This window comes from Amblyomma americanum, chromosome 5 (assembly GCF_052857255.1).
Source record: "Amblyomma americanum isolate KBUSLIRL-KWMA chromosome 5, ASM5285725v1, whole genome shotgun sequence".
NCBI classification, from domain to species: domain Eukaryota; kingdom Metazoa; phylum Arthropoda; class Arachnida; order Ixodida; family Ixodidae; genus Amblyomma; species Amblyomma americanum.
The window spans coordinates 195935922-195961399 of NC_135501.1; the positions used below are offsets into that span (position 1 = coordinate 195935922).

The 25478-nt window shown below is 46.2% G+C and overlaps 2 protein-coding genes across 3 annotated transcripts in view; one reads left to right on the top strand and one right to left on the bottom strand.

The window, feature by feature from the left end:
* The window catches only part of LOC144133296 (dihydrolipoyllysine-residue succinyltransferase component of 2-oxoglutarate dehydrogenase complex, mitochondrial), a 49785-nt gene extending 47047 nt beyond the window's left edge, over positions 1-2738 (bottom strand). The window contains exon 1 of the mRNA XM_077666281.1: positions 2633-2738. Within this exon, the coding sequence (XP_077522407.1) occupies positions 2633-2722 (90 nt within the window). The 5' untranslated portion in view covers positions 2723-2738. The remainder of the gene's footprint in view (positions 1-2632) is intronic.
* Positions 2739-2928: 190 nt separating this feature from the next.
* On the top strand, positions 2929-17105 carry LOC144135458 (uncharacterized). 2 transcript variants are annotated; one of them, XM_077668119.1, is made up of 4 exons: positions 2929-3014; positions 15205-15430; positions 15473-15674; positions 16681-17105. In XM_077668119.1, exons 2-4 carry the CDS (start codon positions 15236-15238, stop codon positions 16686-16688), a joined length of 405 nt encoding a protein of 134 aa, XP_077524245.1. In that variant the 5' UTR covers positions 2929-3014; positions 15205-15235; the 3' UTR covers positions 16689-17105. The 2 variants fall into 2 exon arrangements, with proteins under 2 accessions (XP_077524245.1, XP_077524246.1); XM_077668120.1 differs by having other exon boundaries at positions 15551-15674.
* The last annotated feature ends 8373 nt before the right edge of the window (positions 17106-25478 follow it).

Here is a 25478-nt window from a genome sequence, read left to right on the forward strand (position 1 = left end):
CAAGCAATTTCATAGGTAAGGGATTACCTAAGTTTACAGGGGTAGTTGGTGGTAGTAAATAATGTGCCGTCTCTGATGGTGGAAGTTATGTCCGGTGTTCTCCAGGGCTTAGTGTTGGGGTCACTACTGTTCTTGTTTTATGTGAATGTCATTAGAGCCGGAATAGAGTCTCAAATGCGGTTATTTGCAGATGACTACATCCTCTATAAAGCGGTCACTTGTCATCGCGAACCTGAAATATCTCAAGACTTGCAGAGAATCTCAGAGTGGTGTGGTAAGTGAAATATGAATTTGAATTTGTCCAAAACTGTTCATATGAAATTTACAAAAAAAAAAAAGAAAAATCCAGGTGTGCACTCATACGCTATTACATAACAATGGTCCAGGCATTCGAATTTAAATATTTAGGTGTTTATTTCACTCCTGAGTTGAACTGACATAGTCACGTCGATTATGTTTCTGCTAAAGCTTGTAAAACGGCGGAATTGTTTAGCCGAAATGCTAGGACTTTTCCTTTATCATATTGGGACATTCTTTACAAGGCTTACGTTACGTCGGCTCCCGGATACGCAGTTACGGTTTAGGATCCTCTGATAGCAAGCGATAAAGATAAGAGGGTGTAGAACCTTGCCTCTCATTTTGTATCTGGCACACGTGGGGCTGAGTACAGTGTGTCACATACAAAAGAAGCACTGAATGAAGAATTCCTCGACATGCACCGAAAGAAATTGTGCCTCAAGATTTTGATGTATCAGTCACGTGCTCGTACTAAGCGCAAGAAATATGTGCAACAACTTATTAGCGAATCCAATCATGTTGACTGTGATATTAAAGTTTGTGAATTCTCGACGAAAACTTAATTGTTTAGAAGTCTTTTTTTTTACAAAGACCGTTAGGGAATGGAACAGATTGCCGAGTGCTGTTGTATGTATTAGATCACATGATGCCTTCTCTTCAATTTCGTTAAAGTGAATGTCTAAACATTTTGGCGTTTTTTTTTGTTTCTCCTTGCACTGCATACTTTTTTCAACTCTGCCTATGGCCAGAGGTAATAACTTACGTATTCCTTATTCTACCTTCCACCCCCCCCCATTGGCACTGTGGGTTTCTAGAGAAATAAATAAATAAATAAATACAAATTGCAGGCAAATTTCAGTAGCTTAAACATTCTTCTGCAAAAGAGTGAAAAACATGTCACCCTGTTTGTCTGGAAAACATCTGAAATAACTTGCGAGGACACTAAAAGGTGTCACCATACCTCAAGGGCAGAAGAGACGCTGTAGCAAAGGTCAGGTTAAGTTTGCAGGACGAGATTTCCTCACAACCACTGAGATATCAGTACCTAAGCTCCCTTATTGTGCCGTTATTTTTGCTTCTCCGGTTAACAAGCAAATCCACTTTTGTGCTGTGTGTGAAATGACAGAAATGCTGTCCTGCAGTGAACACCTCTACAGTAGGATACAATTCAAGAACAAAATGGCAGATACCCCTCAAAGGAGGCCCTCCAGCCAACAGCGTCGACTGATTTTCATGACGTCGTGGTTAACCTGATTAAGTCGAGGTTATTCCCCATTCATCTGCCGCTACCTGTGATTTCATGCTAGCCTGAACAAGGGGATCACCAATAAGGAGAGGAGAGAATCGGTTGAAGTCACTGGTTATAGGTGCTCCTTTGAGGGGCATTTGCCGCTTCGTTCTTCAGTTGTATCCGACTATAGAAATACTACCCATTTGGAAGGGACAAGGAGAACTTGGCACAGAATAACATGCGGCATCATCATTCACAGTGAAGAAGAATACACAATTCTTGAAGGACAAACAACACGGAGTTACGCTTCTAAAAGAATTTTCAGCTGGTATTTAAATGGTTTGCTCAGCTGCATCATAAGAAGACTAGGCGACAAGGCAAAAAAAAAAAAATCCTGCTTTACTGTGGTGATAAAAATGACTGCTGAGTTAAATGAGAGGATTCACTTCCCTTAAATTCTCAATTCCGGTGCAAAGAATTAAAGGCAGGCGTTAAATATTCTACGTACAAACAGGGAGACAATGAAGGGCTGAGAGAAAGTGAATGAGAGCGATACAACGTTTCTATGCGCAAAAATGAAGCGGAAATACAATAAGCATGGCTACAAGTTGATGCCGAATGCCGTATTGATCAGCCTTCGAAACCAGTAGGTGGATTACATGCACGCCTAGCTTTGCGATTCCGACTGTTTGGCTAGTCTATTAAGAAGACGCGCGCACGTGTACTGTTTAGAATGTAAGATCCAAAAAGTCGCCTCTCTCCAGCTCCGGACTTTCACTATAAACAGCTTTTGCACCGCGCAAACGAGACAGCAAGGACGTTCGCTAACCAAAGAAATTTTTCAGGCCGTTTAATCGCGCAGCACAACTCGATTGTAATAAGAGAACAAAAGATCACTGAGCCAGATATTTATGTTTTAAGTTGTCATAGAAAGCAGTGAATATTTTGGCGCCAGTAAAAGCGAATTCAGGACACTGATATGAACCTCTAAGGTCATTGCTCAAGGGAGGACACATGCCACGCACAGCTGTTAGCGGGAAAAATATTCAGATAAGTAGCGCATACAGAAAGAAACGAATAACGGAAGGATATTTTGCCCCTTACCTTCAGGGCGTCGTGACTTTCATTCACTGTTTTAAACCGATAAATAGTACGGAGAGATCCTCTCTTCAGTAATGCTACGAACGCCGCCATGTTGCTAGAGGCTGCAGTTGTGCGAAAGCCGTAGCTTCGTAAATAGATTTACAAGCAACTTTAACTTTTAACAATAATCTGATGAGTTACAATAATAAAATTACTAGGTAATATTATAATTTATTTTTATCTTCAGTTTTATGTTGTTTTGTTGCAAATGTACAGACTACGATTTACGTCGTCTGCTTTCGAAATCGAGTGGGTACCGTCGTTGAGCAAAGACAACGGCGTAGGCAGAGACGCTTGTGTTCTGTTCAACTTTTTACCCTCTTGAAGAAATCCCTTCATTTCGGTAAGCTTATAACCGTATGACAGCGGTGAAATGACATCTTTTAATGCACAAAAGCCGGCTGAGGTCAAATGAAAAGCATAGCGTTGAAATCCAATTTACGTGAGCCGATAGGTTAACATTTCCGAAATGATGAAAAAATACGTGATGAAAAATACGTCAGTGCAATTAAATTGACCGTTATGCGAATTAGGCTGGATCTCGGGGCCCCACCACCGGACCTTGCTGGACTTCCTTCCGGAATGCAGCGTGTACTTATATATGTAATTACTACTTTATACGCCAAAATGAATGCTGTCACTAGGGGGAAAAAGGCTTAACTGCACGACCATGATCTGTACTTGAAATATCAACGATTCAGTATCTCACGAAACTTGAGCCATGTACCGAGAAAAAAAAAGCGCTTGTGCAACAAAATGTTAATTCAGTAGTTTAGGAAACTCAGGTATCCGAGAATTAAAGAAAAAAAAGCACTGCTACAAACTGGTTTAGATCCAACAACGTGAAAGAATTAGGCTTACAGTGTCCTCTGTCGACCCGTGAGCTTGGAAGGAAGGAAGGTCTCAGACGTTGCTGGCACGTGCCCACTAAGGGGGAGTGGCCAAGACACAGGCGGTTAATTGCTGGATACAGGAAAGTTTTGACGGGAAAAGGAGTAGTAATAGGATGTAGCCTGATAGATTGGAAGACGGAAGGACAGGGGTCCTGTTAACTTGGAGATCGAAGACGGGACAATGGCTTAATGTGCATAATATATATGTTTTTTTATATGTCCAACCTCTTTCAAAAATACGTACAGCCCACAGCGTTTGGTTCTAAACCCTGCAGTGAGACACGATACGCATCACCAGCGTTCTGTAGCTGTCAAGGGTGGGAGAAACGCTCAGATTCACACTTCCGGAGCTTAGTTTCCCGAGGGTCTTACTGCAGTACGACTCAGAATCAAACTGCTTGGGCTGAACATTCTTATGGTATCCGTTGTCGAAGTTGTCATATCGTTTCCCGTTTTCGTTGTGGTATGTCCTAAATATGAACCGCCGCGTATATGATTTGGCTAACAACGATATGCGATGCAATGTCGGCCGAGGAGCAAGTATTGTCGAGAATGCGTCATTTGTGATAGCGTAATACACATTAAAGGAGTATAGACCACTGATCAGTGGTATAGACGCCTAAATTTCGGGTGCGTGTTCTTTTTTGTTTGTAATGATGCGTAAGGCATGATTATAAATGGATTACCCCCTGGTATTATTCTAAGACCACTAAATAATTTATAATCGCATTTCTTTCTCGTTCTATTTCGGTTTCGGTATCAACAGCCGAATGAGGACTGTGGCGTCAACTTGTACTTACAGGCCACGTGAGACGTGAAAAAACTGCAATATAATCGCTGCGTCCTCATTCATTGTCATTTCAGCTCTTGAGGAAGGCTGGCTTCAGCACTGCAGTAAATTAAATATATGAAGCAGCGATTATATGGACATTTTTCCACGCCTCACGTGACACAGAAGTACTCTCTGACGCCACAGTCATCGTTCGGCTGTTGAAACCGAAACAGCACGACAGAAAAAATTCAATTATAAATTATTTAGCTGTCGTAGGCGAACGTCACATGCTGATTCATGCGTAGTAGTGTCTTCCGCATCATTATAGAGAAGAAAACATGAAACCAAAATTAGGTGTCTATACTCCTTTAAGTAAAGTATTGAAGTTAACCCTATTTCAGTGCGACATGTCGAAGAATCTGCAGATGAAATAGGGTGTAAAGTGGAAGCTATGATTTCAAAATATCAATGGGCTATAGTAATGATTTATATCTTATGAAATAGGCATTTCAATGGGCACGGATTCCGTCATCATCCATAATGGTTTAATGATATGGTCTAAGGCAGTGGGTGCCACTGATCTTGACGCCTGAATAAACAAAAAAAATCATATCGCCAGCATTAATTCAGAAAATTTAGATGTGGCAGGAGACGTATTGCATTCATTACTGAGGCATAGCTGCCCTCAGTAAATGCTGTCCTGTGTGCCATGCATTCTAAAAATAGAGCACCTTTAGAGCCTCAAAAAAAAAAAAAGAAAGCTGTTGCCATGATCTTTCCAGCTGCCTGCTGCACACGAAATTTCTTGAAGTCGGTGTACTATTGTGTTTCTTTTACGTGGACTCTTGTTTAGCCTTCGGATCATGGTGGTGGACCCATATATTTCTTTTTAAAACAAAACAGCGCGCACTTTGACAGGGACTACGAAGAAGACACGAACAGACGAGCGCTCGTCTGTGTCGTGTCTTCCTCGTCACGACACAGAGGCTCTAAAGGTGCTCTATTTTTAGAATGCATGGTGCACAAGACAGCATTTACTGAGGGCAGCTGTGCCTCAGTAATGAATGCATTACGTTAAGCAATCAAAGGGAAGCACTGTGAAGTTGTAGGCGGGTTTATTGCAGCTCCATGAGAATGAAACTGAAACTCCCTTAGATGTCCTGTGGACGTTTAGGACGTTCATGGGACATCCAGGAGAGTTTCAATGTTCACTGGGATGTCTCGCAAATCGGAAGCTTCAATCAGAAAATGCGTATCATGGAGCTTAAGCATCCACCCGGCAGTCCACACCTGGCTCCCAGTGATTAGTTTTTCTTTCGTAATGTGAAGAAAGTTCTGCGTGGGAACGATTTCCTGATGACAATGCAATCAAAGAGGCAGTAACAAGGTTACTGCAGTAGCAATAAGTCTCGTTCTATTCTCTTTTGGTTTCATAGGGTTTAACGTCCAAATCGACTCATATATTATGAAGGTTTCCCTATCGAAGGGCTCAGGATAATTTGCATCACCTGGGATTCTTTAACTTGCACTGACACAGCATAGTACACGGGCCTCTAGCATTTCACCACCATTGAGATGAGACCGCCATGGTCGGGATCTGGAGGCATCCAATAACTGAAGGTGAAGTGAAATTAGTATACTGAAGTGAAGAGGAGGAGGAGGAGGAGGAGGAGGAGGAGGAGGAGGAGGAGGAGGAGGAGGAGGAGAAGAGACTTCAATGAATACAGGAGAGGTCTACCTGAAGTGAAGAGGGTGATTACATTGAAAGGTAGTGCTTGCTTTTCTCGTAAAAAAATTGTTTTAATATTCAGATATATGATTTTCCTTGAAGAAGTATAGACACCAAATCATTGCCAGCATGTTCCTTTCTTTAAAATGTGGCGCAAAACAATAGTGCACATGAATCACGACATGGAATTCCCCTAGCCAGCTGAAAAAATTATAATTATTTTTACTGCGCTGTTACAGTGTCGGTTTAAACAACCGAACAACGGGCGTGACGTACAAGTCGATCGAGGTCACGTAAGTCCCGTAGAAACTGCGATATAACCGTCGCTTGTTCATTTTATGTGACTGCAACCCTTGGGTAGGCTTGCGTAAAAGTTGATGCGAATTAAAACGAAGTAAGCAGCAACCATACTGCAGTTTTTCTATGCCTCACACGACCACAAATTGCCGCTGACGTTACGGCCGTCGTTCGGCTGTTAAAACAAACCAAAAAAAGCATGACAGAAAAAATTTCGATTATAAAATATTTGCCGCTGGTTCGCGCAATCCGCTTGGCATGTGCATATTTTCAAACCTGTTGCGCATCATTCTAAATAAAGAAGACACAACTAAAATTTGGTGTCGCAGGTGGTACGCAACAGTTTTCTATCGTGTAAATATATAAGTAGTGAGACTTTGTTATGCATAGAGGCTGTGAATAAGAGTTTTTTTTTTTTTCACTTCCGAAGGCCGGAGTGCTCCGGTATAAATCTCGCGGAACAGTGGGGCGCGTAAAACGCGTTGTAATATCGTTGTAAAATTGATTCCATTACCTGAGGAAGGAAAATTTTGCGAACATACTTAATAGAAGCACCTACTGTGTTTAAGTACTGCGTTCTTTCTCTTTTGATCTTTATTTGGCGAAACTGAAGGTAATGTAATTGAAAACGCGAGAGAAGGAAAATGAGACAATTAAGTTTTCAAGGGAAGAAAAAGAGAAATTCAGAGGTACACGATATTGTATTATATGTCCTGACAATGCGCTGTTATTAGAAGCTGTTGGTACCTTTACGGAAAGTGACGTCACATCCGGCCCGGTGACGTTTCTTTCTCCTAGCCAATGGGCGAATTTTATGACCAACGCATTTTTTCCCCAATGAGCCTTTTTGAAGCTATCGCGTTAGAAAAATGCATAAAATTATTCAAAAAGAAAGAGGAAACCCAGAAAGAAAGAAGAGAAAGAGGGAAGACAGGAAGTAAAAGTATGAGAGAAAGAGGAACAAAGAAAAATAAGCAGGCGGGGTGGTGTGGCCCAAGGACGCTAACGTGTTTTGTGAAACACTCCAACATTTAATTAAAGAACAAACAAGCTTTTACCACCCCGTACCTTGCATCCCAAAGTAGGAATCAGACAGGGGCTTGCAGCCACGGCAGCGGACGCGTTTTTTTTTTTTTTTAGGTGCTCCCACCCGAAGCCTTCCCGTCTACCAGTCGGTTGTGATCCCCCATTCTTCCTTGATCGGCCCCTGCAACTCTGTCTTTCTCTCGTGACTCATAGCGGCGCGGGAAAGCCGAACGAGGGCGAGTTCAGCTGGTGTGGCGGCGGAGAAGCGTCCCGCCGCCGCCTCCACCTTGACACGGGGCGCCTTTTCCCTCCTACCACGTGCTGGTCCCTAAGTTCTCTGAACAGGAAGAGGGTAAGGGGAAAAAGGAGGGGAACAACAGATGCGTGCGAGGAGGTCGCGGATGGGGACGTCTGGCCTGGGATATGTGAGAAGAAAGTAGGGGGCTGTGTCGGCGGTGGTGGGGAAAGTTCCACAGACGGGAGACATGGTCTTTGCAATTTAGAGGGTGTTGGTCTTTGTCGTGCGGGGTTCCCTCCAGGTCCCCCTTGGTTCCCTTCTGTTTCTTTCCCCATACGAACGAAACGTGCGCAGTGGAAATCCCCCCCCCCCCCCCCCCCCCCATGAGTAGATGTCCTGCGAAGCGTTGATGCGACGACGATTTCAGACAGCCCGACTTAGCTCAGGAGGGCAGCGTTTGCTTTTATTGACTGATGCGGGCCCTGAGATCTTGTAGCGCCGTCTTCTAGTAATGCCGTGCACTAGAAAATAGATTATATGCCATTGCAGAGACGGAATAGTCGGGGTTGCCGTCATGCCTGAGCTTGTGAAGGAAGAGCCGAGTGCATTGACAAGCGCCCACGCTTGATAGAAGCGGCGTATTAAGGCGAAAGCCTTTAATGGCTCATACTCGCGATGTCCGTCCGTCCGTCCGTCCGTCCGTGACACTCTTCAGCTCGATAAGAAAAAAAAATCTGCGTGCACCATTATTCCGTCCCGCAGCCGAGCGTGTTAACGACTACTCTACTTCCTGCCAGCGCATATGTAGTTCTCATTGTCTAGGAAGATAAAGAATGTTTGAAGAAAGGCATCAGATAAGATGGATGCCTCCCAAATTTCCTCCATGTCTCTAGCATTTAAGATTCACAAACAATTGTGTAGTTAATTAACATCTGTACCACACATCAGTGACACAAGCAGCAGCACCGCGCTAAAAGCTATCGCCTCACCGCACTGAATTTTTTCGGAGCTGGTCACCGTCAGCCTTTGGCAAAGAGAATACCGTGCGCTGAGCTACAACACGCGGAAGCTTCTGCACATCGCAGGCGCCGAAGAGATGAAGAAAAAAAATCCCGGACATTGCGAAGTTCTCGCATGTACGAAAGAAGGTTGAGGCACTTGGGGCAGAGAGCCAGCAACGGGCACTACCGGTAAAGGCGTCGCTTAACTGATGACTTCTAGAAGACCAGAGGCGGAACCTTGAGACGCAGTTCAAAGCCCAACGCGTGTTCACTTCGTTTGACCCCCAGTAGCCAATGCTCGCTTACTTTACAAACATCGGGAAGGGCATCTCTCTGCTACAAACCATTCCAAAACGACACGAAAACGATGCAACTTCACACCCAATGGTGAGATCTGCTCACGACCGCGTGTAATTTTCCACTTATACAGGATGCAGGCCCGCGCAGTGTTTCTGGTTCCCTGCAAGCACAGAGACGCATTGTCACCATCGAGCGTGGCAGTTCCTATAGAAGGGGAGGGAGACAGAAAGCTCAGCGGGCGAGGGGTGGTGTGGGCGTGCCATCGGCCGACACGCGTCCTCCGCCGGTCCCTTTGTAATACAAATGGGCCGGTGTGTTTGAAAAGAGAACACCGCATCAACCCCCTCCCCTCCCTTCCCTTCATCCCTTCGCCCAAATCCCCCACCGATTGTCCGCCAAGCAGGTCGGAATTTATGGCTTTTCATCACCGTGTCGCGCCAACACGGTGATCAGGCTGCCGTTGGTTGCTTGGCTGCAAAGACGCCTCTGTTTGGGCTAGTGCGTGGCGGCTTGTTTTGTCTAAACAACAAACCTTCTCGCCACTCCCCTCACCCCTTTTTTGTCTTCTGTCGTTCACGTAACACATGAGTCATGCGAGAGCTCACACCCTGCAAAAGTTAAATGGGCTGCAGTGCTTGGCACCTAGTCGCCAGAGCTCGTTAAATGCGCGTCATTGTTTCAGTGTTGCGTCGGTGTAAAGAAAAAAATGGCACAATGAATTTGGATATAAAGAACACATAAATAAGAGACATGTAACAGGGAACGATCTCAGGCGAATGTTTGCACGAGCCCCGAGCTCTGCTTTTGGTCGCTGTTTGGGCAGCCCATGGAGTTTAAGCGGGACAGCGAACTTGGTCGGTAAAAAAGAAAAAGAAAAAATGTTTACTGTAATTTGTTAAAAAGCCGCTGTCGCACCGCTTGCTGTTCAACACTGAATCAGTGTAGGCATTTTTCCTACTGCTCGCGGCCAAACAACATAAAGAAGGCAGTACTTGTAATAGAAACACTGCCCGCGTTCTTAGGCGTTCCACTTCGAGCAAGTAGCGCTCTCAAGAGTTACGTTCCTCTGTGTACATGTATATAAGGAGGGTCGGCGATTACTTTGTTATAGCCGCAGCTTCGTTATAGCCCGTGTTGAACGAGCTTCAAAGGGGAATCACCATTCCTTCGTTATATTCATTATTTATTTATAAGCCGTTTCGTTATAACGAAGTTCTACTTATATTCGTCCTGACTGAACGCGACCGCACACCTTCACGGCGATGGCTTCTACGAAACCTGATATACGAGGTAAAAACGAAACAATGCTAAGCGAAGACATAAGAAACAAGGACGGATATGCATTCATTTTTTTTTTGCAATCTCAACCACCCCCTCGTCTTATTTTCAATGTGTGAATGATACCGAGTCAACACAAGAAAGACAGCCGGACCTCGTTATAACGAAATCGTTTATAACGAAATAGTGGATATAACGAAGGATCGACGATTCCCCTCGGAACCTCGGTAAACACTGGCTATAACGAAGCTACGGCTATAACGAAGTAATCGCCGGGCTCCTTCAACTTCATTACAACTTGGTAGATCAGAAACAAATAACCTCGTTTTTGAAAAAAATGCAGCCGACCTGCCTTGCTGTCACGCAGCCAAGGCGAATAACACTACGTGACCAAGCAGACGAGTCCTACAGAAAAAAAAGAAAAATAGAAAGGTAATGGCGCAGCGGGGGGCGTGGAAGGGGCTGTTCGGGTGGCTTGGCGTCGCGTCTCTGGTTATCGCTGCTCACACGAGGCCTTCTCCGGTCGTGGGACGTCCGATATTGCATCTCCCCGCACCAGTGCTGTGTTCTCCCGTCGTTTTTGTGCCTCCTTTGTATCTTGCCGCCGTCGCACGGTTAGAAACACCAGAGGGGAGGCGACAGAAAAGAAAAACAGAAAAGAGGGGAAGGTAGAAAGGGAAGAAGCCGGCGGAGGAAAGCCTCAGGCCGAGCTCTCTGTGGAGGGGAGCATGGCACATCTGCTCGCCAGAGAAGCACGCGTTCCAGGGGGAAGCGAGACCCCTCTCCCGTGCTGCTAGGAGTTCTATACTCGGGCCCAAAGTTCCGATGTCACGAAACGGAGGACGTCGAAGCGGGTGGTTGGGGCGGCCTTCAAAAAGGAAAGACCGTAATGGGATCTCTGCGAAGCTGTGGACCCCACGAGAAAGGGAGAGCCGTGCTTCCAGTGGGGAGAGGCTCTTTGCTCACCCCGACCCCACTTCTATTCGATGTGGCCGGAGAGAGCGTTCCCCCTTCCTTTTCCGCTTCCGTAACCGTTGCCCGACCTTTCTTCCCCTTTATTTTCTCTCGACAATGCAGCCGAAAGATTCCACGGACGGGACATGTATCCCTAATACATAAGGCCTTAGTTTTCTGGTCTTAATTTTTTTTTTGAATTCGGGGGGAGGGGGGGGGGATTGGGCCATATTTGTTACCATGAATTCGGGTGCAAATCGGGCTTTTCATAAGCACAAGCTTTCGTGATTCGGCTTTTGTTCTTTCTCGGGCAATTTGTGCACGAAAACACGATTTTCTATAAGCGATTGCTTTTGCGCGGGACATAACAGGCCTTAATTTTTGCTCATTATTCCGGAAACAACATTAAAATGCCAGATTGCACAAAAGGCTATTCACAAAATCTGATTTTTTATCTCTCATATAGTACAGTTACTTCATTCAATACACTCCCGTGTCGGTGTATGACCTGCCCTGTTCTGTTCATTGCCAAAGTGCTAATTTAACATCACAGCAGCAATGCCGAGCTCGCAAGAGCCTAGGAATAGGACGTCGTTAAAGAGGTTCAAGCCCATCCGCCGAAAAACACGCACGCACACGCACACACACACACACACACACACACACACACACACACACACACACACACACACACACACACACACACACACACACACGCACGCACGCACGCGCACGCACGCACGCACGCACGCGCACACACGCACGCACGCACGCACGCACGCACACACACACACACACACACACACACACACACACACACACACACACACACACACACACACACACACACACACACACACACACACACACACACACACACACACACACACACACACACACACACACACACACACACACACACACACACACACACACACACACACACACACACACACACACACACACACACACACACACACACACACACACACACACACACACACACACACACACACACACACACACACACACACACACACACACACACACACACACACACACACACACACACACACACACACACACACACACACACACACACACACACACACACACACACACACACACACACACACACACACACACACACACACACACACACACACACACACACACACACACACACACACACACACACACACACACACACACACACACACACACACACACACACACACACACACACACACACACACACACACACACACACACACACACACACACACACACACACACACACACACACACACACACACACACACACACACACACACACACACACACACACACACACACACACACACACACACACACACACACACACACACACACACACACACACACACACACACACACACACACACACACACACACACACACACACACACACACACACACACACACACACACACACACACACACACACACACACACACACACACACACACACACACACACACACACACACACACACACACACACACACACACACACACACACACTTCTGGAATAAGCACAACAAATCCGCTAATTTTTGTACGGTGCCTTCGGCCGTGTGCCCTTGAAAACGCACAATCCCTCGAAGCGACATTTTGGGGTAGAAATTGGGTTTAACCCGATTTTTAATAAATATGTTTGGGGTGCCGGGATCGGGTAGAATCGCCTTTTACCTGAAAACGAACAGCCCTACTTAAAACAGCGAAGCCTCTTGCAGAGCTACGGGAAGCGCTGTATTCCGTTAGTTTCGCGCAGCAGTGAATTATATTGAGTAACGAGAGGTAACTAATGCTGTTTCCACGGTTGAATCGGCTTGGAGAATTGGCGGTAGTTCGGGGCTTTTTTACAAGTGGCAGCAATGTACAGCCAAGACGCAGGTTTTCTTTTTCATTTTACGGAAGTAGAGACAGCTGCATGGGGAAATTTTACACGGGGAACCGTTGTGCCCCATAAGTTGCTTCTACTAAATGACCTGTACAAAGCTACTATTACAGCTTTCCCTGTAAACTGTACAAAGCTACTATTACAGATTTCCCTGTAGAATATGGCCATGTGCACTCTAAACAGGAAAGCTGGTTTATGGGGATTTAACGTCCCAAAGCGACTCAAGGCTACGAGGGACGCCATAGTGAAGGGCTCCGGAAATTTCGACCACCTGGGGTTCTTTAACGTGCACTGACGTCGCACAGTACACGGGCCTCTAGAATTTCGCCTTCGTCTAAATTCGACCGCCGTGGCTGGGATCGATCACGCGTCTTTCGTGTAAGCAGCCGAACGCCGTAACCACTGAGCCACTACGGCGGCTTTCTAAAATAAAAAAAGAGTAAAAAGGGAGTAAGCTGTCTTCTAGCGCATACTCCCTTTTATAAAAGGGTGTGCGCTAGACGACAGTTTACTCCCTTTTCGCTTCCATATAGGCGTATTCGCGTTTAGAGTGTGCTGCTTGATCTAAGCGAGTGTTAAAGAAACCCAAGTGGTCGAAATCAACTCGGAGCCCGCTTTCTGCAGCTCCTCTTTCCCTCCCCCTACTCCCGCTTCCTGCTTGTTCCTTTCCTTCACGGCGTGGTTGAGCCGTCCACCTAGTGATACAGTTACTACGCCTTTCGCTTCCTATAGAGCCCGCTTTCTGCAGCTCCTCTTTCCCTCCCCATACTCCCGCTTCCTGCTTGTTCCTTTCCTTCACGGCGTGGTTGAGCCGTCCACCTAGTGATACAGTTACCACGCCTTTCGCTTCCTATAGAGCCCGCTTTCTGCAGCTCCTCTTTCCCTCCCCATACTCCCGCTTCCTGCTTGTTCCTTTCCTTCACGGCGTGGTTGAGCCGTCCACCTAGTGATACAGTTACTACGCCTTTCGCTTCCTATAGAGCCCGCTTTCTGCAGCTCCTCTTTCCCTCCCCATACTCCCGCTTCCTGCTTGTTCCTTTCCTTCACGGCGTGGTTGAGCCGTCCACCTAGTGATACAGTTACTACGCCTTTCGCTTCCTATAGAGCCCGCTTTCTGCAGCTCCTCTTTCCCTCCCCATACTCCCGCTTCTTGCTTGTTCCTTTCCTTCACGGCGTGGTTGAGCCGTCCACCTAGTGATACAGTTACTACGCCTTTCGCTTCCTATAGAGCCCGCTTTCTGCAGCTCCTCTTTCCCTCCCCATACTCCCGCTTCTTGCTTGTTCCTTTCCTTCACGGCGTGGTTGAGCCGTCCACCTAGTGATACAGTTACTACGCCTTTCGCTTCCTATAGAGCCCGCTTTCTGCAGCTCCTCTTTCCCTCCCCATACTCCCGCTTCTTGCTTGTTCCTTTCCTTCACGGCGTGGTTGAGCCGTCCACCTAGTGATACAGTTACTACGCCTTTCGCTTCCTATAGAGCCCGCTTTCTGCAGCTCCTCTTTCCCTCCCCATACTCCCGCTTCTTGCTTGTTCCTTTCCTTCACGGCGTGGTTGAGCCGTCCACCTAGTGATACAGTTACTACGCCTTTCTCTTCCTATAGAGCCCGCTTTCTGCAGCTCCTCTTTCCCTCCCCATACTCCCGCTTCTTGCTTGTTCCTTTCCTTCACGGCGTGGTTGAGCCGTCCACCTAGTGATACAGTTACTACGCCTTTCGCTTCCTATAGAGCCCGCTTTCTGCAGCTCCTCTTTCCCTCCCCATACTCCCGCTTCCTGCTTGTTCCTTTCCTTCACGGCGTGGTTGAGCCGTCCACCTAGTGATACAGTTACTACGCCTTTCGCTTCCTATAGAGCCCGCTTTCTGCAGCTCCTCTTTCCCTCCCCATACTCCCGCTTCCTGCTTGTTCCTTTCCTTCACGGCGTGGTTGAGCCGTCCACCTAGTGATACAGTTACTACGCCTTTCGCTTCCTATAGAGCCCGCTTTCTGCAGCTCCTCTTTCCCTCCCCATACTCCCGCTTCCTGCTTGTTCCTTTCCTTCACGGCGTGGTTGAGCCGTCCACCTAGTGATACAGTTACTACGCCTTTCGTTTCCTACACTGCCGCAGTTGGTGTTGGAGAGCTGTTGCTAATCCCGGCATGGAGCGCTGCAACGATTGTGGCGCCGTCCTGCGCTCCGTCGACGCCATAATACAGCACTTCTTCGAGCTCTGTCCAGGCAAGCTGGTGCGGTGTGAGAGAGGCTGCGCGCGCATTATGCGCGCCGACCAGCTCGAAGGTCACGACTGCCACGCCGAGCTGGTGGAGCGCCGTGACCAGCGCTTTCAAGAGGAGGTCGAGCTGGTGGAGCGCCGTGACCAGCGCTTTCAAGAGGAGGTCGTGGTACTCCTCAACCTCCGTCGTGTGGCCGCAGAAATGGAGATACATATCACTGACTTGATTGGTCAGTTGCAGGAGACCGCCGATGGGGAAGGTGCTTCCAATCGCTTGCAGCGCTGCGAAGAGCAGCTGGACTTCTATGAGAAGATAATGCTCGATATTGGTCAGATGCTCCAGCGCTTGGACGGGGACGTCGAAGGTAGGATGGGAATGTATTTTAATGCGAAAGCATTTCTCGCATCGTGAGTGGCGTGGACAGGATGTGTCACCACGGGCTGTTGTGGACAGAGCGTGTCCTCATAAACTGTCGGTCATCCTGTAAGAGTAATTATGATTTGTAATCATTAATGATGATTGAATGGAAAGTGTAAACGACCAAATTACTAAATCAGTTAATTAAAATAAAATTATTTTCACTGATTGCCGCGAGTAATTCGAGAAAATGGTTAATTGCTAGTAATTACTCCAGAATTGAGCAAAAAATATAAATAATAATGAAATTATTCGCATAATGAGTAATAAATTAGTCAAATAATTATAAAGTATTGACAATAACAAATAATCATTAATAAACAATAATAAATAGTTTTACAATTAGATTTATTAATCAGAATCAACGACTATTTGCATTACAAAGTAAGAGAGGAGGCAACAAAACTCGAAATTTTTTCGCATTTCCGCACGTAAGGAGACTTAAGTGCACCTTTAATTTTTTTCTTCCTGGGTTAAATTGAAATGGTTCTATGTTTCAATTACCCCTTTCGCATTTCGACTGTTCCCGACGACTGCAGATAGTGAGCGATGGGACCGTGAGCTTGGCAGGGATCAGTAAGAGGACGCTGAAAACTAACACCATCCAATTGTACAGCTAAATCGGTTATACGCAGCCTTTCCCGGCAAATTCACAGCGCAGGCCACCAACACCGAAGATTCTTAGCACAGCGGCTAAGTACTAACGAAGACGTACACCATATTACCGGATGACGCCTGCGCATGCGCGCTGGCCTCACCTGGCCCCTCCCCTGCCAATGCATGTGCTTAGGACGTGCCTGATAATCCGCCATGCTCAAACTGTAGCCGAGCGCCCAAACCACTGTGCCAGCGTGGTGGGTACTTCTTGTTTGGATTATTTTACTTTCATTCCTTGTTTTGCTTTATTATAATTCCTTCCTGACTCCTCTGCATTCGGTTTGGTTCCCTTTCAGCTGGATAACGGAAGTCGGCTATGAGGAAGCATCCCTCTTACGTCAGTTCCGCCACATGTTGTCGCCGCTGGCCGACCCTTCTCTGCAAGTCGCAGCTGTCAGCTATAGTCATGCTCAACAATATTTTCGCATCTGTGTTTGCGATCGCTCAGACTCATTACTGTCATATATCTGTAGTTTTATTTTGTACTTTTCATCCTTTGACAGTTTGATGCATTACGTTCAATAAAGCTTTTGTTTTACGTCAATATTTAATAGTTTCTCAGTTGTTTTGCACAGAATACAATACTGTGTTCAGTGTTGCTTTTAAAGTTTATGTCTAGCTGTGTGTGTGATGCGGTTCTGTTGTCCAATTTGCGGACACAGGGAGCAACTATGGTTGCTGTGTGATTAAGTTGTAGTGTCGCTATGGTGTGAATTAAAGCTATTTCTTGTTGAAAACGCAGTACGGTTAATGCTGTTATTGAACCATACTCTACATAGACAAATATTTATTTGCAAAATTTTATGTGACGTTGGGGTTCAGTAGTAGTGTTACACAAAATTGATATTGATGGTGGGCTTCTGTCCAAGATTATGTATGCATGAATTGGATTGTGGTTACGTAAACACGCTGATTTTTTTAACGTTTGCAGATATTAATTTTAAGAACTATGAGAGATACGTTAAATTGCGTCGGTTTGGCCTTCACAGGTGGACTGAACAGCGAGGCGGACATTATACTCATGCTAGAGCTCAATAATGAGGCAATTATTTACTAAAATTACATAATCAAAGTTGTAATTTTTTCTTTTGGGGAGATTATATTGCGATTTTGAAGGCCATCAATATTTAAGGTGGGAACAGCTTTTAGATTTTTAAATCGGCAATGCGGTTTGAAATATCGAGCGTCAAAAATATGCTCGTTGAGTTGGCTTTCCTGTGTTGCATATTTATAAACTTGCATCGCTCACATTTCTAATGCAGATAATGCAGGCACCGTTCGCGTATATTAAGACGTAGAAGCAGTTCTTGCGACTAGGCGACAGTATTAAGCACAGCAACAACATTTTGTTAATGTGCAACGCGGGCAAGCCAACTCAACGAGCTTCCAAGTGCGTATTTTTTCCTTTCGGTATTTCGAACTACATGACCGAGTAAGAAAGTTTAAAAACTGTGCTCTTTTTAAATGTCGAGGGCCTTGAATTTCTCAATGTAACCTTGCAGCCTAAAATCAAAAATAAAAAAGTTTATTATTTACTTTTAATTAATCGTTTATTTATTGAGCTCCATCACGTTATGTCCGTTCTAGTGTACAATACTCCTGCACAGACTGCACTGGCGTATCTCTCACAGGCTTTAAAATAAATACTGTACACGCTGAAAATATAATCAGGTATATGAAATATAGAGTTATCTTCTATTTTTTTGTAAGTTAAAAATAGTTTAAGTTAAAGGTCATGCTTTTTTTTAATGGTAACGAATGTGTCAAGTAACATACAAACGACACTGCCAACAATTTTGTCACTCTTCGATTCCCGACATCCCCATTTCGCCTTCTTATCAAATCCGGTGCTGAAAAACTATGGCATTCGGACAGTTTCTTCGCAAATATGACATTATTGCGGCCCTATTACTGTTGTGGGCTCCACGGCTTTCCTGTCCCACTGATTCGTATTTGTTGCTGCACAACACCCACGTATAAAGCTGTGCTCGTTGGCTTGCGTTGTGGTTCTGCAGAATGCCAAGAAGCATTGAGCGGGAATGTTAAGTTCTGCACGTCCAATTTGCTTGTGAACTTTACCGCAATAAAAATGCATTCCAAGTTTTCCGTATCACTTCTGTGATTGCCTCAAAAGGTTTTGAAGTTATAGGCCGTTTAGAAGGCAGCTAGGTAACGGTGCTACGGCAAATAAGAAAAAAAGTGGGAGTGGCTTAACTTGGCTAACCCTGGAATTAAGCGAAAAGCAAGGACGCTTGTTAAGCGTCTGAAGAGTTCATGGCAGCTCCGCTACACGCTCACGACAGCCGTTCTATATACACCCAAACGATCACGTGGATATGACGTGGTATCACATGGTCTTAGGACACCCCCATCGGATGTCATCACGTGCTTCACATCACCCCATTGGATGTTCTTAAGGTCAAAGGTCAACCCAAAGATCACCTAATATCAAAGGTCAGAGGCCAGGGGTCAAAGGTCAACTAAAGATCACGGGTCAAGGTCAGGGGTGAAGGTTTCGACACCATAGCTGTACCATATATACACCAAAACTATACCATATATACCGTATATACACTATATAGACACCATAACTGTACCACATGACATATACGGCTAACGCGGTTGGGCTGAAGGTCGCTCAAGGTCATTCTTCGGCCTACACGACGACTGCTTTACCTAGCGTAGTGAAGCTTTTCGCTTCAAAAAACGTTCGTTCAAAAATAAGCAGCCGTCATATATGGCTCCGCTTTGAAAAGTTGGCCACAATGAAGAAAGGCCAGGGTGACCTAAAGGACTGGCGCGTGATTTCGCCTAGGGAAACAAATGAGTGAAAGCAAGCTAACGCTGCATTGTTATGTTTAAAGATGCTCCTACCGGCTAAATGAGAGATTAATGCATACTTGGAAGTAGCTTGATGGGTAGCAATCATTTCGTACCACGCCTGGGTGCGGTTAACAAAGGCTGGAGTGCTGCCTATTTTCTGCGGACACTTCAGAAGAGAGATTCTTTGTTTGTCGAAGCTCATCACGCAGCCATGTTAGAAAGGCCAATTAGGTGGCAAAAACACAAAAAATTCACAAACTATCAATGCGATCGATGCGGAGGGGAATGTATTAGCATGTGGGCTCCGATTTTGTACAGCGCACTGACTCGTGGCACCCTCTTTCGACAATGACGCTAAACAGCGCATGCGCCATGTATGTGTGGCGCCCTCAGTGTGTAGCCGCGTGAATTAGTGCTTGCGGTGTGCGCACAGAGCGAGAAGCCGGCAATTTAAACCGCGGGGAGAAAGGCTGCGGCGATGGCCGAGTAGCGTAAAGCAGCGGTAAGCGAAGCTGATCAGATCGCGCCGCCGCGGGTTCGATTACCACTCGAGGCTTTAAGTATTGCACGTTTTTATTACTTTTCCCGCTTTCTTAGAGGCTTCAGAGACTGACGCTGATGGACAGAAGTAGCTGCAGAGGGCGTTCTAATGCTAACGCATTAAAACAAAGGATTCTTTCAACGCAGCAGTAATTAGGCATATACTGATCACTACACACCCAAAACCACACAAAATACTTTCGACCCACAGTTCTGAGCGGCTACAGATCAATTTGGAACGCAGCGGAAGATGCTAAAGATCAATACGGCTAGGCGTGTCGTCATCGGATGCTATGCTCGCTATGGCCCTGCAGAGGGAGCCTTTAGCTGTGCGTTCGGAGATGTCACGTGGCTAGGCGAATTTAAGTAGAGAGATGGAGCATGTACAGGCTTAAAACACTCGAAATCGGCACTGAGGAAGAGAACGTGCGGCCACTGTCATACTTTTCCGTCGACATACGAACAGAAACGCTGCGCGCGCCTATACGAAATTATGACGGGGGGATCTTCGAGGCTCCTCGGCACCGCCCGCTCGGCAACATCACAAAATCACCAGACCCTACATATCTCTACGAACGAAGAGAGGTTCGCGGGGATGATTTTTCGGGCGCTCTGTGAGGGAGGTCGCGTGAGACTCGTCCCCAAATATATAGGGCTGGCCGGGTTTCTCTGAGAACGTACCTGAATGAGCTGCAGAAAATATGCGCGTTAGCGGATAACGCAGGAATGCAATTTACAGCCACATTTTCACCTCTATTTGTCGACATAATTTTGTCCATTCGTCCGTATCTCTACATCAGACACACGCGGAAAGGTGTCTCTCAGGTTTAAATGGGATTCGATCCCGCGCCTTTTAGGTGCCAGTATGGGCAGTGACAACGTGAAGTGCAGAGGCCACTTGCACCGACACGAGCAGAGAGCGCTGTGCTTCTTTTACCATGTCATGCAGATGTCATGCAGATGCACATGTCATGCAGATTGTTGAAGCTTATGCAAAGGGCACTTACTCTTGCAATAGTTAGCTTGAAGTCCCTGCTACAGGAACAACTGCGTCGCTGAAACCTGGCATAAGTAGAAAAGCAAATATCTATATATAGAAGACACCGTAGATAATCAAGGCGCTAGCGCTTGTGCCAAAGGAGACTAAGTTCGCTCTGCATCAAAGAGATAGACGTTGGACTGATTCATACTTGACAGCGCAAAAAAACGAGGACAAAAGCGAACGAGGAGACACAACACAAGCGCACCACAAGACACAACACAAGTCTCCTCGTTCGCTTTTGTCCTCGTTTTTTTGCGCTGTCAAGTATGAATCCACACCAACTAGCCCAACTTTCTGTTGGACTGATGCACAACGTCTCCCGAAAGGCCCCGGCCGTCAGCATAGGCACTGAAGTGCCTTGACCTCGTACAGCGCACGGCCATCTTTTGCGTTGCACCTCTGCTGAAATGTGGCTAGCGCAGCTGCGCGCGCGCGCGCGCGCACGCACGCACACACACACACACACACACACACACACACACACACACACACACACACACACACACACACACACACACACACACACACACACACACACACACACACACACACACACACACACACACACACACACACACACACACACACACACACACACACACACACACACACACACACACACACACACACACACACACACACGCACACACACACACACACACACACACACACACACACGCACACACACACAGAATCAACAGCAAAAGACCGCTAAACATATTGAGGGAACCGCTATCTGCTTCCGATTTCTTTGATTCGCTAATATTAACGATTAGAACCACCTTGGGTTGCGGTCACAGTGCAGGTTGCAAACACCTCAATAAGACATGACCAGGGGCAGCGATCGTGGTGATTGGTATTGGGGAGGAGGACCGGGCCGATAAATGCGGCAACAAGCCGCTTCATGTCTTCTGCAACGATTGAAAAAAAAAATAGAAAAAAAAACTCAACGGGAAGAGCAGAAGGCCGAAGCTCGCGGTTCATACAGGAAAAGAGAGGGGGGGTCTATATGGCGCACTCTTCACTTGGCCGCGGCGCGGCGCTGCCACCGTCCCCGCTCCTGCCTGTTTGTTTCTTTACTTCTTATTTTTCCTTCTTTACCGTAAGGCTGCCGCAAGGAGGAGGAGGGGCTGCGGCGCTGAAGCGTTGCTTGTGCGGCTGATCGATATTCCTCGAGGCCCGGAAGTAGGTCACGCTTGCGGTTCTGCGAGAAGGAAGAGGTGCCGTGCCCGGGAGGGAGCCTTCGCCACTGCTGCTGCTGTGTCGCTCGCAGCTGGGTAAAAAAAAAATGGCGGGGGGGGGGGGGGGGCGGTTAGACGGCCGCCGCCACGGCAGGCACCGCGCTATGTAGCACTAATGTTGGCTGGAGAAATTAAAACTAGCTTTCCTCCGGGACAGGGGCATGCTTGGGAGTTACTCAATGCTAGGTTCACTACCTGAATCACTCCACTCATGCTTTGCTGTGTTCGCGTTACTGTGCTTGCATTACTAGTTCATGGCTGTAATTAGTTGTCTGGCAACAAATTTTGCGTATTACTTTCATGCGTCTGTGGTTATGACCTTATTTTTTATCCTCATGTTCTTGCTTAGTGTTCATTGTAAATTTTTTCTATTTTGTAGTTTTTTTTTTACTTCCTTCCTGATCGCTCATTGCCTAGTGTTTGTTTTACATCTAAGGTTACCTTCTCGACCGTGTGCACTGGGCTCTCTATGATGTGTATTGCGAGCTGTAGCTGTATTTTGTAGTGCTTTATGTTCCTCAGTTCTGGCGAGATTTGTTCTCCTGAGTGAACAGGAGCGCATCGACCTCTCCTTGCATATCTATGTAAAAAAAACACCTTGCCGGGTTGTTCGCTTACGTGACTGCAAGCGAAACTCTTGGAATAAGACGGGAAAACCAAATATTAGTAAGACACAGAGAAAACACGCCACACGGGAAGATTCTGGTCACAAAATGGTAACAGCAGCATTATGTGCCTGAAGGTGTAGTTGTGCTAGTTCACAGATCTGTGCCAAAACCCTTGTAATCAATATTTAATTGTCGCTACGGTGTTGCAATTGCAGGAAGAATGGTTGCAACGCTAACCCCAACCGTAACTAACAACAACTCAACTCAGCTCACAACCCATTAGTCACAGAAACACAATCACAGGCAGTATACGCAGAAATACAATAGGGCACACAGCTGTGGCTGTAATTTATGTTCCCGTAATTTATAATTCACGACAAGTTATCCCATAATTAGGTTTGTTTTAGTTTTACATTTATAAAGTGGCTATTGAGTTTTAGTGCACGCATTTCCCGCTAGCTTCTTCGTTTGCCGGCTACATCTCATCATCATCATCATCATCATCATCGGCCTGACTACACCCACTGCAGGGCAAAGGCCTCTCCCATGTCTTTCCAATTAACCCTGTACTTTGCCAGCTGCGCCGCACTATGCCTGCGAACTTCCTAATCTCATCCGCCCACCTAACCTTCAGCCACCCCCTGCTACGCTTACTTTCTCTTGGAACCCACTCCGTCACCCTTAAGGACCAGCGGTTATCGCGCCTTCACATTACACGCCCTGCCCAAGCCCATTTCCTCCTCTTGATCTCGACTAGGATGTCACTAACCCGCGTTTGTTCCCTCACCCACTCTGTCCGCTTCTGGTCTCTTAACATTACACCAATAATGTTTCTTTCCATAGCTCGCTCCGCTGCTCTTAAGCTAAGCTCAACCCTTTTCGTTAAGCTCCACGTTTCTTCCCCGTAGGTGAGTACCGGTAAGGTACAGCTGTTGTACACTTTTCTCTTGATCGGGATATTGGTGAACTGCCATTCATGATCTGAGAGAACCTGCCATATGCTCTCCACTCCATTCTTATAGAGCGGCCATGATCACTGGGGGTCCTCTTTTGTTCAAGTCAACTTGCACACGCGTCTTTTGGCTTTAATATTTGACCATACCAACAGAGAACCGTGCTTCGCTGCCTTCTCTGCCTGGTTTGTTGAAATGAAAGCAATAACGAAAATGAAAGGGTGACTCTTAAGTCGCCCATACATCTAAGTTTACGCCGAAGCTAAATCGGATGACGCGTCCAGTATGTCCACGAAGAACCTAAATTTAAAAAAATAGTTCGAAAAGCAGTGTGAAAAATCTTTCGTAGTGCTCATTGACGGAGTGGGCCGGGGTTCCCTGATTAAACTATGCGCCATTATTTTTTGTATTCGGCTTAGATTTGTTGACGTAGGGTTTCCATCTTTCTTTGACGCTATGAAATTCAAGATTAGCGACATTTCAGTATTGTTTTTTTTTTCATGGTCATCTTCGTAAGCAATAACACCGGGAACTTGCCTTCCAGTGGGTCTTTGCTTTAATCTTTCGCAGATAATTCTGCGAACAAAACTAATCGAATGTAATAGAAAAACCGTAATACGCCTATCTGAAAGGCGCCTGTAACGTCGCGCGAATAGTCGCAAAACGACTGAAGTGTTTCTTATCAGCCACCATGGACTACTCTTTTCAAATTTTCAGACGTGAGGGCGATTGATCAACCTCAAATCGTCTACTATTCATGTACTACAGCAATGTTCAACACGACATGCAACGCACGAGCGGCATTCACAATCCAGAATCAAGTTGGATAGCGAAAGCATGACTTCCGTTCGGAATTTTCTGGTGTTTAGTGCTTCTTGCCAAGACGCGTTAATTTCAAATCGAAAATGACGCGTCGCATTCAGTGCGACTGTACAAAAATACGGTCTTTGCACGCCATTTTCTTTTTTAAATCCGAGTTCACGGGTTTTTTCCTACACTGCAGTGTCTCCGTACAGGTAACTCTCTGCAAGCGAAGTCTGTTGAGGAGAGAATGAGGAAGGCGAGCATAGCACTGTCGCGATCTTGATTATTTCGAAATCTCCTTCTCTGGCGCGCCCGGAGAGAGCTGTTCATTTATTTTTTCTTTCTCTCTCACTCTCTCTCTCTCTCTTCGATGCGCGCGGCGAGTCGGCGAAGGCCTTGCAGCAGCGGCCCGGGTCGGTCGCGCAATTTCCTCCAACGGAATGCTTCGAGCGTGGCGATGAAAAACAAGGCAAGGCTCGTTGCCATGGGAACGTCTAGGAGGCCCGCGCCTTCGTCGCCGCCGGCCCCTCGCCACCGCGTCGCAGTGGACCGGCTCAAACCGGCTCTCCGAAGGCGCACTGGCAAGAGAGCTCGGATCATGACGGCCCGTCTTTGCAGCGCGTCTCTCATGTGGGCGGGATAACATATAAAAGCACCGTAGCATTGCTTCAATTTATATGAATGACCTCACAAAACTTGATTAGACCAGATACCTGCTTGAGCCAAATGCCCGCGTCACAAGAACGAAACATGTAACACTTCTAACAAAATACGGACTACATTGTGATTTGATGAAGTTTTCTTTTTTTTTTTCTCATTTGATCCGAAAGTCGAATTCGTTTCCTTATGAAATCGGGTGCCAGATGTCACCTGAAACATATGTGTCGCATTTGACAAGATACTTTGAAAATTCTTAACGACAACATAGTCAGTATGCGCGATCAACCATGATTCTTAGTGAACAAGGAAAAATCTGCTTCTCTGGTGTTTATTTTTTTTTCTGTGCTGCTTCAATCTCAAGTTAACTTAATCCTTTTATTGCCTCAAAGTGAGGACAACAGCATGTATTAAATAAAGTAATAA

Bases quoted from the DNA above. Each gene is read 5' to 3' on its own strand.
- LOC144135458 (XM_077668119.1), top strand. From the start codon at position 15,236: ATGGAGCGCTGCAACGATTGTGGCGCCGTCCTGCGCTCCGTCGACGCC. The intron at 15,431-15,472 runs GTCGAGCTGGTG...TTTCAAGAGGAG, and splicing joins ACCAGCGCTTTCAAGAGGAG to GTCGTGGTACTCCTCAACCT.